Source organism: Oryza glaberrima, chromosome 10, assembly GCF_000147395.1.
Source record: "Oryza glaberrima chromosome 10, OglaRS2, whole genome shotgun sequence".
In the NCBI taxonomy this organism is placed as follows: domain Eukaryota; kingdom Viridiplantae; phylum Streptophyta; class Magnoliopsida; order Poales; family Poaceae; genus Oryza; species Oryza glaberrima.
In genome coordinates this window covers 10,020,451-10,035,805 of record NC_068335.1, presented here as the reverse complement: position 1 = coordinate 10,035,805, position 15,355 = coordinate 10,020,451, and the positions used below count along the sequence as shown (strand labels likewise).

The following is a 15,355-nucleotide window of genomic DNA, read 5'->3' as shown; positions in this document are numbered from 1 at the left end:
CATACATCCTTCCATTTGTATACACGCTACATATAGTTGTAGACTGCAGAGCAAATTGAATAGTAAACAATGAAGCGCTGCCAGAGCTCCCGGCCGACGGCGGCAGTAGCTGCCGTCGTTGCAGCTGTCTCCATGATCATCGTCCTCGTCTCCGGCACGGCCATCCCGTCGGCGGCCGTCGAGCACACGTTCGTGGTATAAGCATGATGACCATTTCGATCACGATCTTGCTAGCTAGCTCATAGTAATATTAATTTGGTGTTGAAAGTGTTAATTATACGTACAGATTAATCGTGGAATTGTTGGGGATGCAGGTGAGCCAGGTGAACATGACGCACTTGTGCAAGGAGATGGCGTTCACGGTGGTGAACGGGCAGCTCCCGGGGCCGACGATAGAGGTCACCGAGGGAGACTCCGTGACCGTGCACGTTGTCAACAAGTCGCCATACAACTTAACAATCCATTGGTAACAGATCAACTGCTCCCTATACCAGCTTATATTTTATGAATTTTGTTCAATCATTCTCTTTTCTTAATTAAAGAAATGCTACGAAATGCTATAGCGTCGGAAGATATAGTTTATATTGATACATCAACGATAACTTCGGTGTGGTATGGTATATATCTATGTACCATATCATATCATGGTACTACTAATGGGTATCATGTTTACCATACTAATGTCAGCATATTACGTAGATATTTTCCTGTTCTAAAATATAAGGAATTTTGATTGTGTGGGATATATCCTATTCCCATGAATTTAGACAGGAAGAGTATCATAACCTGGTACATGTGTGTATTATGTATGGTATCATATATACCAGATTTGGTACCTAGGACATCATGCTAATGTTATCGTGGTACATAGGTATCATAACATGATACCTGTAAGTATATTATGTCTGGTCCACATATACCAGCTTTGATATCTACGACATCATGCTGGCGCCATACTGACGTCCACACGAAAAGTATTCCATTGGTGTTGGGTAGTTGCCCTCGTTTTCTTATGCCATGCAAAAGGTGCGTGTTATTCCGTGTATGCTATAATAATTCTTTTAATATAACTATATCTAACTTTGTTATAAGTCAAACTTCTTTTACTCTAACTATCATTATCAAAAATTTCATAGATTGACAAGACAAGATTGATACTACATACTATATTCCTCGTGAAGAATATGTATGGCTATAAATAATATTGAAGATAGTTTTGATGTCCCAATGGATTTATATTTGTCATATTAGGAAGTAGCTAGGCATGCATCTACTACTTTTGATCCTTAAAACAAGTCCATTTAGATTTGTGCTAAACATAATATTATTATTGATCATGACAACAAATAATACACTTTTTAGATATATATTAAAAGTGCTATATTTGGTACCTGTCTTTCTGTGTTCTAATATACTAGCTAGATAAGAGGAAATACCCTTTACTTTGCATTGCTTTCACGAACACATTGACCATGATGGTTCTTTAAGACAACCAGTGTATAGAAATTTTTAATGATCTATGTGAAAATTTCTGAGAATCTCAGGAAAAATTAAGCAGCGAGAAAATAGATCATCATGCCTCTTGATTGCCTTAATTAGGGGTGAAAACGGTACGGAAACGAACGAAAACCATCTTTATTGTTTTCGTTTTCATATTTTTTTCGGAATCGGAAACCTCGGATACGAAAACGGAATCGAATATTATCGAAACCGAAAATGGAGCGAAAACGAACCGGCGCGAATACGGTAACGAAAATTTATCGGAATAAAAAACACTCAAACTGATAAACCCATTGAATAAATTATCTATGTTTAGAAGAGTAATGTTGTTGATAAATTCCAATGTAGGACAAAAAATATTCTTATGTAATTTTAGATTTGTATAACAAATATTTTTAAAAAAAATAACAGCCAAACACCATGGTATTCACTATTTAGTGCTTAAAAAAGAATCCAGCGTATTTCAGTCACAAAATTTCTGGTAATTCCGAGAAAATTTCCGGAAATTCCGAGAAAATTTCCGGAAAGTTTCCGACCGATTCCGAGTTCCGACGGAAACTACCCTTATCATTTCCGATTCCATTTCCGAGAAAATTTTTCCGAATTCGTTTCCGTTTCCGAAAAATTCCGAAAAAATTCCGACTGACAGATTCCGTTTTTGAAAATAGGTCCGGAATCCGGAAAGTTTTCATACCGTTTTCACCCTTAGCCTTAATGTATGCCTGTTCATTCCTGCAGTTACATTTTTGCTCCATGATCATAATATTTCCTCTGTGTCTTAACTTCGATGCATCGATCATCACAGGCATGGAGTGTACCAGTTGCTGAACTGTTGGAACGACGGGGTGCCGATGATCACCCAGCGCCCCATCCAGCCCAACCACAACTTCACCTACCGGTTCGACGTCGCCGGGCAGGAAGGCACCCTGTGGTGGCACGCGCATGACGCCTTTCTCCGGGGAACCGTACACGGTGCTCTCATCATACGCCCTAGGCACGGCGCTGCCTCCTATCCCTTCCCCAGGCCTCACAGGGAGGTCCCCATCATCATAGGTTCACGAATATTTATATATTTGATTTATAGATCCGATATGAATTTTGCATGTTCCTTAAAAAGATACGGGCGCATACTATTTTCGTCTCAAAATATAAAAGATTTATATAGACAAAATATCGTATGTATTTTAGGACTAAGATAGTACAGAACAAAAGATTATGTGAGCTTATGATGAACCGCTTTTGTTCGTCCATGCCAGGGGAGTGGTGGGAGAAGGATCTTCCACAGGTGGACAGGAACATGACCAACGGTTACTTTGATGATTACTCCAGTGGGTCAACAATTAACGGCAAGCTTGGAGATCTCTTCAATTGCTCCGGTAATGATCAGTTCTTGCTCTCATACATCCTCCCTCATCCTGTGTTTTAAGTCAACTATTTGAAAACGATAGGAACAAATTTGTCTTCAGATATACTCCGTAGTATTATTGAGTTATATGTTTCAAATACAATATTGTTGTCTAAAACATCATTATCAAGATTAATGAAAAAATGAAGTCTTCGTGGAACAAGGCGAGTGTGTGTGTGCGCGCGCGCATCCATGCATATCCAAAAGGATTCTTGCTACTTTATGGAATGGAGTGGTTGTTCCTATCTGTATTATTGGGTCAGGATATTTGAAAATGGTACGAACAAATCTGTCATAAAATATATTTTTGATAAATATTTTATGTCAAAAAATATAATTCTTCTTGGGCAACACCTTGTCATTTTCTAAAACATATTTTCTTATGGAACAAATGGAGTATAACATACCTACAGATACATCCTTGCATATAGAAAACGATTATTTTGTTCTACTTTAATGAGGTCGACCTTCTTGGGTTAATCCCTTCTAAGGGGATTGAGAGGGATTTTAAAAACATTTATTTTCACACCTATTGTGATGTATTGTGATGTGGAATCATATCCTCAATCAATTCATTTCAATCCTCCTACTTAAGATTAACCGAACTAAGCCTGAATAGAGTGGTTCCAGGGGTGAAGCCACGGCTTTTCGTTTTGCATAGGACACAGGGTCTTATGCTTGTACATCACTGCAATTCTGCAAATTACCTCTAAATAACAATTAGTCTCAATATATATTATACTACATGTGTTATTTATGCATATAATTAATTTTTATTCTATATTCGCGCATTGAGTGGTGCTGAATAATGTAATATTGAAGGCGTGTTGGAAGATGGGTACGTGCTGGACGTAGAACCTGGCAAGACGTACCTGCTGCGAATAATCAACGCGGCGCTCTTCTCTGAGTACTTCCTCAAGATCGCCGGCCACAGGTTCACGGTGGTCGCCTCCGACGCCAACTACCTCACTCCCTACAGCACCGACGTCGTCGTCATCGCGCCCGGCGAGACGCTCGACGCCATTGTCGTCGCCGACGCGCCCCCGTCCGGCAGGTACTACATCGCCGCCCAGCCCATCCAGGCGCCGCCGCCCGACACGCAGACGCCGGAGTACGCCACCAGAGGCACGCTGCAGTACAGCAGCAACAACAGGAACTCGTCCGCCGCTGCCATGCCGGAGATGCCGCACCAGCACGACACGATGAGATCGTTCTACTTCCGCGGCAACCTGACGGCCGGCGCGCGCCTCCACCGCCACGGCCGGCGGCGTGTCCCGGAGCGCGCCGACGAGAGCCTGTTCGTCACGCTCGGCCTCGGCTCCGTCTGCCGCCACGGCGGTGCGTCCTGCAAGAGAGGGGGCAACCTGAAGGAGTCCATCGTGGTGGCGAACGTGAACAACGTCTCGTTCCACATCCCCGCCGCGGCGGCGACGCCGATCCTGGAGGCGCACTACTACCACCGCCTCCACGCCGGCGCCGGCGCCGGCGAGGAGGAGGAGGAGCTCGCCGAGCGGCCGCCGAGGGCGTACAACTACACGGACCAGGCGCTGACGCCGTTCGGGCCGGAGGAGATGCGGCTGGAGGCGACGTCGAGGGCGGTGGTGACGCGGCGGTTCAGGCACGGCGCGACGGTGGACGTGGTGTTCCAGAGCACGGCGATGCTGCAGGGGGACTCGAACCCGATGCACCTGCACGGCCACGACGTGTTCCTGCTGGCGCAGGGCATCGGCATCTACGACGCGGCGAGGGATGAGGGCAAGTTCAACCTGGTGAACCCGCCGAGGAAGAACACCGTGCTCGTCCCCAATCTTGGCTGGGCAGCCGTCCGATTTGTCGCCGACAATCCAGGTGCATATAGGAGTATTGGATTTTCTTGTGCGCACGCTTTATATACTTAGTACAGTACCTCGATCGGTTCCAAAATAACCTCATTTTTACCCATCTCACACAAACACAAACCAATACTTCTTCCTCCATCCCACTCAATAAGGCAGGTACACACACATTTCAAAATTTAACTTTCTAAATATTTTATTGTAAATTAAGTTTTATTTGACAAAAATAATATCATTGGATTGATATTTAAATTTAATTTTATATAATTGTGATTTTGTTGCTACAAACATAATATATTTTGAGAAAATCAAAGTAAAAAAATTAGTTTTAAAGACTGTGCCAAGTTCGACCATGTCTTCCTAAGTGGGCCTAGAGGGAGTATAAAAGAAAAAAAGATTAATTAGAATATCCTTCACTTTAACAAACTCCAATACAGTTCTCACTACTTACAAACCACAATACATTTGTCCCTTAATCTCACAAACCTCAATACATGTGTCCTCTATTTTTATAAACTCCAACACAATGCTTGCTTTAAATATTAAATTATATGGGTCAAATAAGTTTACGAAAGAAGAAGTTATTTTGGGACAGAGCGATTATGTATCATGAAAGCTGCAAATTATTTTCAGGTATTAATTCGCTAAAATACGGAAATGTGAAGATGGAGCAATCTTATTATCCACTACGTCTGATTCAAAATATATGGCATTTATTAGGACATCCACATAGTCAACAAAATGATACTTTGACCAACTATATATTGATCACATAAAAATATAATGTTTTAACTAAAGAAACATACTAATTACTTTTAATGTTTAATCTAGTAACGTGTGCGTACCATATATTGTCTATATAAGTATTTTTTTATATGATATCATGTACTCATGTATTTTGACTAAAGTGTATAGATCATACTATAAATACCCACCATTGTTTGAAATAAAACTATTTCTTGATGTTAACATACAACTAAAAAGTCATAATTTAATCGGTACTTTTCTTTACATATACACCAAAAAATTTGTCTTAGTTGAACTCCTATATGTCTTGGACTCCAAGGATATATATATATATATATATAATGCATGGTTTGTTTTGTTCGTCACACAGGGGCATGGTTAATGCATTGCCACTTCGAATTCCATTTGTCGATGGGCATGGCTGCAGTGTTCATTGTAGAGGATGGGCCAACAGTGGATACATCTCTCCCCCCACCACCAGAAGATTTCTAGGACGGAAGGCCATGAAGTGAATCTCCTCTCCTGCGAAATTAATTCCCTCCAAGTCTCAGGAGGCATGGACCTAAAAAGATAATTTTCCACCGTTAATAGTTTTCGAATAAACTAGATAAACTAATGAATCACATGTATGTTTTCTTCGAGACAAAATGTATCTGTGTGATTTTCATATATCTTTCCTAAACATTCATTGATTAGGCTGTTATGCCAAAAAGATCTCTATCAACAAATAAGGTAGTACGCGCATTTATTCATAGAGATAGGTGTGTGTTTGTATGTTTCGATTTATCTCAATCATAAGACTATAAGTCCACAGGGTGTGCGCGCCTTTTTAATAGTGAGTACGCATGCACTTACACATGTAAGTATATGCATCTGTAATGTATTTGCAATAAGAAAAAGAAATGTACTATTGCTACAATGCTATCTAAAATAGTTTTATTGCATCACATAAGTCAAAGTGCTTATCTTTTCCAATACTCCCTTCGTTAGTCTCGGATTCATCATCGCTAGCTTTTAAGAGCTTATAGCAGCTATCGGATCAAGTTTTACTTGCGACTCTTCTTCTCTTTCTTACTGTCCTTATCGACATCCTCCTCCTTGATCACCTTCTTGCAGTTAGGATGGCTGAATTTAATGTGGTTCAACTCACCACACTCAAAGCATCGAACTAGGCCAACTCATTTCATGTTCTTCAAATTATCCAAAGCTCGATAAAACATGTTTGTAATCAAAACCAAGTTCTCCTCAACGATTTGCTCGAGTTGGTCATCAGTGGAAGTGCTTGAAGAAGAAACCAAAGCAGTAGATTTCGAATCAGTCTTACAGGAAACAAAATATTCATTTGATGAGTTTTTAACGTGGTATAAAGATAATTTAAAGTCAATACATACATGTCAATAATTTAAAGTCAATACATACATGTCAATAGACTCTTGAATAGATGCAACTTTCATCTCCTAAATTGAAAAGGGCCCACCAAAATCTAAAAACAAGGGTCCAATGCCGAATGAGATATAGATCCCGATAACTCCACATTCCATGGTGAGAATTGCACAACTGAAAATTCTCTGTTTTTTTTTCATACTTAGTGATAATGTGCATATAAATTGTTACTTTGATCAGAGGAGTACTATCACATATGACAGAAGTCAATCGTGAGGCTTTGCTACCAACTTCTCCCTCCGTTTCAGGTTATAAGACGTTTTGACTTTAGTCAAAGTCAAACTGCTTTAAGTTTAACCAAGTTTGTAGAAAAATAATAATATTTTCAACTCAACACAAATTTATTATGAAAATATATTCAATGAAACTAATTTGGTATTATAAATATTACTATATTTGTGCATAAACTTAGTCAAATTCAAAGTAGTTTGACTTTGACTAAATTCAAAACGTCTTATAACCTAAAACGGAGGGAGTACCTTTCATGACTTCGTATGAATCTTTTGGTTGATTTTTCGTGTTACTAGAGTATACCCTTTTTTCTATGCAGTAGTAAATTTTCATTGTAGTAATTTATTCATTAGACATTAATCCAAATTTCTGAGAACTTATGTTGTATTTTCCTATGAACTGTGTTAAATGGGATGTTCCAATAATTGTGGGAATGAGTTCCTCAACTCGGGTTCAATATTCCAATGTTTGATAAAATAAAATCCTGGGAACGCATTCATCGACCATGGATTCGGTGTGCTAGACTGTCTTACCAAAAATTCATGGAACATGTTCCATTCCTTTTTACCAAACAATCTAAAGTTGTATACCGCCTTCTTACCATGTTGTTAGAAAGTGGCATTCAATTTCCTCCAGTTTTGTTCCTGGATCCTATTGTTCGGGGAACTTAGTGACATAGGGTGATCCGGCAGTACGGTATGACTGCCTGTTCAAGTGCCCAATTGGCAGCATTGTCCCATGTATCGCTGCTGGTATGCCTCATGAACTCGTTCCAAAACCAGCGATATTGTCCTGGAGCAACACACCTAGGCAATGCAGGTTAGTGATGCAGGTTATGAACCGGCAGCTATAGGCCATTATGTAGCAATGTATGTATGGGCAACAAGAGGTAAGCAAATTACCTTCTTACTTGTATTTTCACCAATACATTTCTTTTCCTCTTTTAATGGATATATAGGGGCAAAGTACATACGTTTTCATTTTCATGTGAGCTAACACGATAAATTCATGCATTCATAATTTGTCCTGATTTTGCTAAAATGCCACTATTATTTGTTGTTGCTTGCGTTTCTCTTCGCTTAAGCTGCTCTCAAACAACACTACGAGGTAACGAGTATAGGGGCTATGGTCGACGGTCCAGGGTGCTGCAGCAACCATGTCCGATGATGTGCCGAAAAGGCCAATGGCATTAGCTGTAGGCATTGTTTGGCACTTTGATGGGCCAGTGATGTCTGATACTACTAACAGATCAATAATGCAATCTACAAGAGCATTGGAAAATCAATCTTATGTTATTTCAGTGTAGATCTTTGACGGTGTCCGCCTTTCTTTCTTTTTTTTTTTCTTTTTTGAGTTTTTTCGGTAATACCTGTTCCCATATCGACGTACCGCAACGTCTGCCAGCTTTCATGCAGTTTTTTTTAAAAAATAAATTCTAGTAAATGAAGTGCTAATGTGATAGAATGACAGATTCACCGAAATCACCAGCGCCTTTAAGAAAACAAATAGAGTAGATAAACGCCTACAAGAATGCAATGCCATTATCGGATATCTTTGCCCAGTACTGAATGGACTTACTGCATTCAACCTTAACATACATCGCAATTTCAATTGTTGACTGTGCAAAGATAATTACGCAATGGAAGATAATTTTGGCTACTGAAAAATATTAAAAAAAATGTCTGGGCAAATTAAATGTTATAGGTGATTTGCTCACAAACTAAACAGCTGTTATAAATATAAAAGTTTTGACAATATGAATGATAAACCTATTTGACTCCATTATGGTAAAGTGGTAATCACCATTAAATTAGCATCTCTAACAGTTTTGAAGGCACCATAAAAAAGCAGCCAGAAATACATAATATCCTGAGGTAGATAAACAAATGGTGGCAATTTCTATGATTTCTCATCAGGTGTAAATAACAAAGAGGATATTTTATAGCATTATAGTTACATAAACATGCACATCAATCATCATATGGAAGCAGTCTACTATAATTCTTATGTAGTATCTAACTACCCATCTCAGCCACCAAGAAAGCCCCACAAAAAGGGAGAAGAAAAGAAATACAAGGAGGGTATTAAACCCTTGGAATCAGCAGCATAGCACCAGGAATGAACTGCAAGATTGACAACCTCAGGGTACTATTGAGGTTCATCCTCAATAAAGTTCTCGGAAAGACTGCGTTGTGTCAAACGGTAATAAAGTATCCCCATTGTTGCTATACATGCCCTGAAATAACATGGAACTTCAGTACATTAGTTTACGTTATTAACCCACAGTAAGAAATTCAACTTAAAGAAGGCCAACCAATTACAGAAACAAAATACAAAACATGTGAAAATGTAAGCAAGTCAAATTAATTTCAAAGGATAGCTCAAAACATAAAGTAAGAACTTTGCATGACAATTAAGCATAAAAAGGGTAATTTCATCAAAACCACAGTTAGCTTCACAGGGCTCAGCATATTGTTTCTTAAAAGAATATAAATGTTGGTTATGATGTGAGAACAATATTGTATGTACTTAATTTTAGTTGTACTAAAAAAATCACATTTCCAACAAGAAATTATATACTAGCCCTTATAGTAAACACAAAAGGCGCAGCATTCTACGGAAAAAGGAACACTGGCAATGGTAGCATCTCTCTCGAAAGCCATCATCATATCAAATGCCACAGAAGCTTCTCTGCAATTACAAACCACTGGCAGATTTCTTCTAACAGAAATTCAGAGAGTTCTATGTTTGTGACCTTAAAGTGTATAGAAAAAAATTACTTCCTAGCATCTCTATTTGGCTAAATGGTAATCCCTGCTTGGAACAGGCTAGTTTATCAAAGCTCTGTTATTGACTGAGACAGAAGCATGTAGCGGCATAAAGATCAATATACAAATATCATTGGGCTCAGGATTGCTCTGACTCAATATTTGGGAAGAATAAGCAAGTACCATTCAACCAACTAATTCACTAATACATCTAAGGCCACTGTCAGAATTTCTGGACCACTCAAGGCTCGCGCTACTTCTAAATAGCATGCTAATTCTACAAGAATGTCAGAAAGCTTACATGATCGCCAATGCAAGTAAGATCTTTGTAGGATCCATTCTTGATGATTTTTGATGTCGTGAACGGCCCTCTGGAGCATCACTCTCTTTTCTAGGAGGTGCTGTAACTGGCAGTGTTGGCAATGCACTGGACCAGAAAGGTAGCAGCATCCTTAGAAATTTGTGACGGAATGTACCTGTAGTTGGAAGCCATGTAAGCACAACAAATGGTATACCATGCTTTGATGTAATTTTTCAGCTCAAAGTGAGATACATATATATCAGATATTTCCTGGACCACTATTCTAATATTTCAAGCATTTATATATATACATTTTAGATGCAAAATTTTAACACAAATTGGAAATCATGGAACCAGGAAGATAAGAGAAGATTTGATCATCAATGGCATCTGAATTCCCTGCTTCATATGATTCACTAAACCCAGTATCTTACGATTCACTAAACCAACTGTTCCAAGCACTATGGGGCAAGTGAATTGCGTGATGCAGCACAAGGTTAAAGTATGTCCGACCTGGTGGATCTGTTTGAAACCAACCAAGCTTAGCCTAGCCTGACCAGGACTCAAGAATCAGAAATAAGAAATATGCGCCTGCAACTTCCCAGGACTACCATTATTGCATGTTTGTATGGACCACAGAACTATGGACAATGACTTGGTCAATGCAATTAAGTTGTTTGTTTTCTGGGTCAAGCGTACTGAAAGGCATTCATGCTTAGAAAATGAAAGCCAAGTGATATAAGACAGCAACTAAGCATATGAAGCTGCAAACAAAATAATTATGATTATTTCCAGGGCAAGTAACATTATGACTGTAGGATGGTAATTAAAATGTGGAACAGCAGGAGCTCTACTAGTAAAATTTTTATATAGATCTTTTTTTTATAATGCTAAAGTATTTCAAGAAACTGAGTGTCTACACGATGAAACAGGACAAAGATGTAAGTATAATATATCCTGAAAATTGCATGCTTACCCCTTTTGGTATACTTCTTGCGGTTTGCGTCCTCATCATCAGCATAATAAGAAATCTCTGAATTTTGTCTCTCAACATAGTTAGCACCTTTTCTTGTCATGGCACTCGGCTGCAAAATAAAGGGATACGATCACTATGGCTAGCTAAGCACAAACAGAATTTCAAAAGTAGGTGGACAATAACCACAAACACAAAGCTACATGACTTACCCCATGTGGGCTAGGACTTCTGATGAAGTTGGACTCCTGTTCAGGGAACTGAGTTGTTATTGGACTTGGACCATCTATTTCAACTATTTCTGGTTCAACGTGACTAGGTGTCCCAGATCCCACAGTAGCAGAAGAATACATTCCACCAGATTGCACATTTGCATCTATAGCAGAATTGATTATGTTTGCACCATTTGATTCTCTATCACCAGAAATGGATACACGTTTAAGAGGATCTGAAGCAAAAGCAGGAGGGGTGCGAGTATCAGCTTTAGGCATTGTCACAAAATGATTTCCAAATACGTTCTTCTCCAATCCAGTCTGCAGTACATTGGAAAAGTGCAGACTTTATCAAACTCTGCTACGAGACAATTATTTCTTATGGTAAATATACACAATAGTATACTGGGAAATCAGAACAATCTTCTCAAAAGTTATTGATGGATTAAAACCTTAGTTGTCAAGGCACAAGACAACTAATATACCTTGACATTAATTGAGATCTGCATGTTCAATTTCATGTCACACAAGTATATTGTCTTGCATTAGTGTTGATCACCAAAAATAATATTGAAAACTGTGAAGAACTAGCCAATTGAAGTAATTATGCTAGGTCAAAAGACTGGTAACAATTAACTCAAAGAGGTCATGAGTTTAGTCACACAAGTAGAACATAGCCAATGGGCATTATTACAGGAAAGAAGTAAAACCGATGGTTTGGATTTTGCACGCAGGAATAGATTTGAATGATCTAACCTGGGCTATTGCTTCCTTTAGTTTAGAGTGAAGGCGCGAGCCAGTATCTTTAATAGTTGAAGGAGGCCATATCTGCAAGGGAAATAATAGCTCAAGGTCACTGAACTGTCAAATCCTTAGCTATAATATGCCAAGCCAGCCACCCAACCACAGCAATCTCATGCATGCACTCCCTTTGGGGGTCAAGAGTTGGGGGAAGCAATCCAGGCAGGTTGAAACAAACTTACAGGTGTAGAACATGAAGGACAAACATATCCAGCTGGTGCAGTTTGGGTTGAATAACTTTGTATGTGTGAGATCAAACATCTTGTGTGCATCACATCTAAAATGGATGGAGAAGAAATACCTTGTTACCCTTAAGTACTTAACAAAGATGACTCTACGAAACGAGTGAACTAAAAAAATGGGAATTTTCACGTACGCAAGCAACCCAATCGTGTAGTTTCTTCGCTTCCAGCTTCCAGAACAGAATTGCAAGATGAACAGTGTTGTGGCCAGTCATAATCAGGATTAACAACCCATTCAGCATAATTTTTAACCTAAACAAGAAAGAGTGAGAAGATGTTAGTTTCTAAAACTAAAGTAAAATAACTTGTGTTCAGTACTATCTTGTAAAGATTATAAATTGCATGTAACATGTATAAAGAAGTTGCACAAAAACCTAGACTCTATGGACGGAAAGTAAAACAAACAGAAAAACAAACACATTAAACGAAACTGCAGTACAAGTAAAAAAGCTTGTGCCATGCTAATCCCCTTAGTTGACCGATAGGCATTACCCAAGATGATGGCCATTTGAAACACAGGAAACATAAGAAGATTCCTATGAACTGCTTGTATTGCAAAAACCTCTAGCCTAACCTCTCCAAATATGTCCTGTGGCAATCAATTTTTTTTACCCAAAAACAAGCAGGTGCCAATGAAAATGAGTAGTAAAGAAAAATGAATGCTTTATGGAGAAATCAGGAGGTAAGACATGCAGAAGTCACCCAAAAGGTGCTGATGCTATTATGTCTCAGCGCTAATTTTCCAGTTGAGGTACTAGACATATCAAGAACTCATCACTATCCCTTTGTTGCATGTTCACATTTCATCCATATCATACGAAACTGAAAATGATAAGTCAAACCATATCTGTAAGGGAATATCTAGATACAGAACAGATGTTTCATTGCACACATTTTAAAGCATACATGACGCAATATATTCTATTGAACAAAATTCACAAAACTACGCCACCATACTATGCAGTTTTGTCAAACGTTATGCACAAGCAAGTGTGGTTTGTTGATATATATGATTAAAAGTGTGCTTTTGTGAATATTTTGATTACATCACTGTAGGTTTGTGAAATTTACTCTATTTTCAAGATTAAAGGTCATCAAGCTCAATATATCATTAACCAACATTCCCCAATTACCTGACAAGGCAGCTGAAACTGTGAAAGACAACCATGAAAAACAATACACAAACATTGTGATAGTCTCATGATAGCTTAACTTATTCAGAATTCAAGGATATGCAACAGGCCGAGAGGCTCACCACGCATAACTGATGCTCCGGGAAGCAGATGCATTCGCCGCAGACAGGAACCTTGTGCACGAAGCAATAAACCCTTGTCGCCTGCAAAGCAAACAAAGACAGCCATAAGCATGAAATTCAGCTGGCACACTCACGATTCGGAGCAAGAACTCCACAAATCTCTAAACACCAGCAGACTACCAAGCATATCGCGCTCACGTATACAGTAGCTCACGAGGTGCTCGGCTAAATGCTCGCACATCAAACGCCCGTTCCCTAACAACTATGAACAAATCGAGTAAACCATACAACCCCCGAGACCAAAATCCCCTCCAAACCCCCGCGCGAACCACCACCACCACCCACCGGATCCGGCGCCACGTCGTCCCCCCCAGATCCCGAACCCTCCTCCGCTTCCGCCTCCGCCTCCGCGCCGAAACCGAACACCAAAGCCAAGGGATGAGGTGAGGGGGTGCGGTTACCTTGCGGCATTTGCAGACGACCATCGCCGGCGCCGACGACGACGACGAGGAGGGAGGAGGAGCACCGCGCCGCTCGGGCGGCCGCCCGCCGGTGGGGGAGGGAGTGGAGGCGGATCGGATCCGGGGGCGGGTGAGAGCGAGCGTGGCAGATCTCGCGTGGAGGGGGGCAGAAGAAGAATGGACTGTGGCGTCGTTTTTTTTGTTCTTTTTTGTTTCTTTTTTTTTTTTTGCTGTTTGGTCTTTTTGGTTAGTTTGGGATGGGGCCCGGGTGTGTGTGCGCGTGCGTGCAGCAACGTTGGATTGGGAGGGAAGGGATCAGCTGCTCATGGTCATGGCTCTCGGATTCGCATCCAACGGCCGTGGCTCGCTTACTGACGTGGTGATGTGTTAGATGCTTTACTTCGGTCCGAAAGGTTTCAAGGCTGTGTTCGTTTAACTAATCCCTGCTGGACCAAAAACGAAACAGTCAATTAGTGCTTGATTAATTAAGTATTAGCTATTTTTTAAAAAAAAAAGATCAATATGATTTTTTAAGCAACTTTCATATATAAACTTTTTATAAAAAAATACACCGTTTAACCGTTTGAAAAGCGTGTGCACAGAAAACGAGAGGAAGAGTTGGGAACCCCTGGAAACGAACGCAGCCTAAGGCCTCTTTTCAGATTATAAAATTTTTCAAACCACTCAATGGTGTGACTTTTTTTACAAAATGTTATATAAAAAGTATTTAAAAATTCCAAAAAATAGTTTATAATAGTTAATATATAATTTGTCATGGTTATAGATACCACATACCCAATATTAATTGACTAAGCTCGGCAGGGTCCACTGTATACCAAGTCTTATAAGAAATCATACATCGTATATAGAAGGAGTTCCGGTTAAGAAATGACGAGTAGAGTTCTATATGGAAACGTCAAGGACTATTCGGATCGTATCCATACTTGTCTCCCTAGTTCTACTTGGAAAAGGGGGACATCTGTGGGTATAAATACAAGATCCCTAGGAGGAGAGGGGACACGAGACACACAAGCTAAGACAAGCCAAACATCAACATCAGAGATAAATCTAGATAGACCCAATCTGGTGCCTGCAGAGGCCGACAAGAGGGATCTAGCGCCATCTTTGATCTCGACAAGTTCGTACTTGAGGAGAAAGACTACCCTGTCGTCGACTACATG

General features: G+C 39.8%; 2 protein-coding genes across 2 annotated transcripts; one reads left to right on the top strand and one right to left on the bottom strand.

Moving 5' to 3' along the window:
* The first annotated feature begins 31 nt into the window (after nucleotides 1-31).
* Nucleotides 32-6,406, top strand: LOC127786222 (laccase-15). Its single transcript, XM_052313564.1, has 6 exons — nucleotides 32-195; nucleotides 315-466; nucleotides 2,306-2,553; nucleotides 2,757-2,876; nucleotides 3,728-4,753; nucleotides 5,858-6,406. The coding sequence occupies exons 1-6, from the start codon at nucleotides 70-72 to the stop codon at nucleotides 5,977-5,979; spliced, it is 1,794 nt and encodes a 597-aa protein (XP_052169524.1). The 5' UTR covers nucleotides 32-69; the 3' UTR covers nucleotides 5,980-6,406.
* Nucleotides 6,407-9,048: 2,642 nt separating this feature from the next.
* LOC127753282 (uncharacterized) lies at nucleotides 9,049-14,379 on the bottom strand. The gene is made up of 9 exons (XM_052278762.1): nucleotides 14,175-14,379; nucleotides 13,714-13,794; nucleotides 12,593-12,710; nucleotides 12,399-12,493; nucleotides 12,172-12,243; nucleotides 11,416-11,736; nucleotides 11,207-11,315; nucleotides 10,231-10,405; nucleotides 9,049-9,397 (listed from the first exon to the last, which is right to left on the bottom strand). The coding sequence occupies exons 1-9, from the start codon at nucleotides 14,196-14,198 to the stop codon at nucleotides 9,310-9,312; spliced, it is 1,083 nt and encodes a 360-aa protein (XP_052134722.1). The 5' UTR covers nucleotides 14,199-14,379; the 3' UTR covers nucleotides 9,049-9,309.
* Nucleotides 14,380-15,355: the final 976 nt, after the last annotated feature.

Excerpts from the sequence above, each read along its gene's own strand:
- LOC127753282 (XM_052278762.1), bottom strand. The coding sequence starts at position 14,198 with ATGGTCGTCTGCAAATGCCGCAAG. Across the intron at positions 10,406-11,206 it reads CAAGAAGTATACCAAAAGGG|GTACATTCCGTCACAAATTT; the intron begins GTAAGCATGCAA and ends TTCCAACTACAG. Across the intron at positions 9,398-10,230 it reads TTACTTGCATTGGCGATCAT|GGCATGTATAGCAACAATGG; the intron begins GTAAGCTTTCTG and ends ATGTTATTTCAG.
- LOC127786222 (XM_052313564.1), top strand. The coding sequence starts at position 70 with ATGAAGCGCTGCCAGAGCTCCCGGCCGACGGCGGCAGTAGCTGCCGTC. Across the intron at positions 467-2,305 it reads TACAACTTAACAATCCATTG|GCATGGAGTGTACCAGTTGC; the intron begins GTAACAGATCAA and ends CGATCATCACAG. Across the intron at positions 2,877-3,727 it reads AGATCTCTTCAATTGCTCCG|GCGTGTTGGAAGATGGGTAC; the intron begins GTAATGATCAGT and ends GTAATATTGAAG.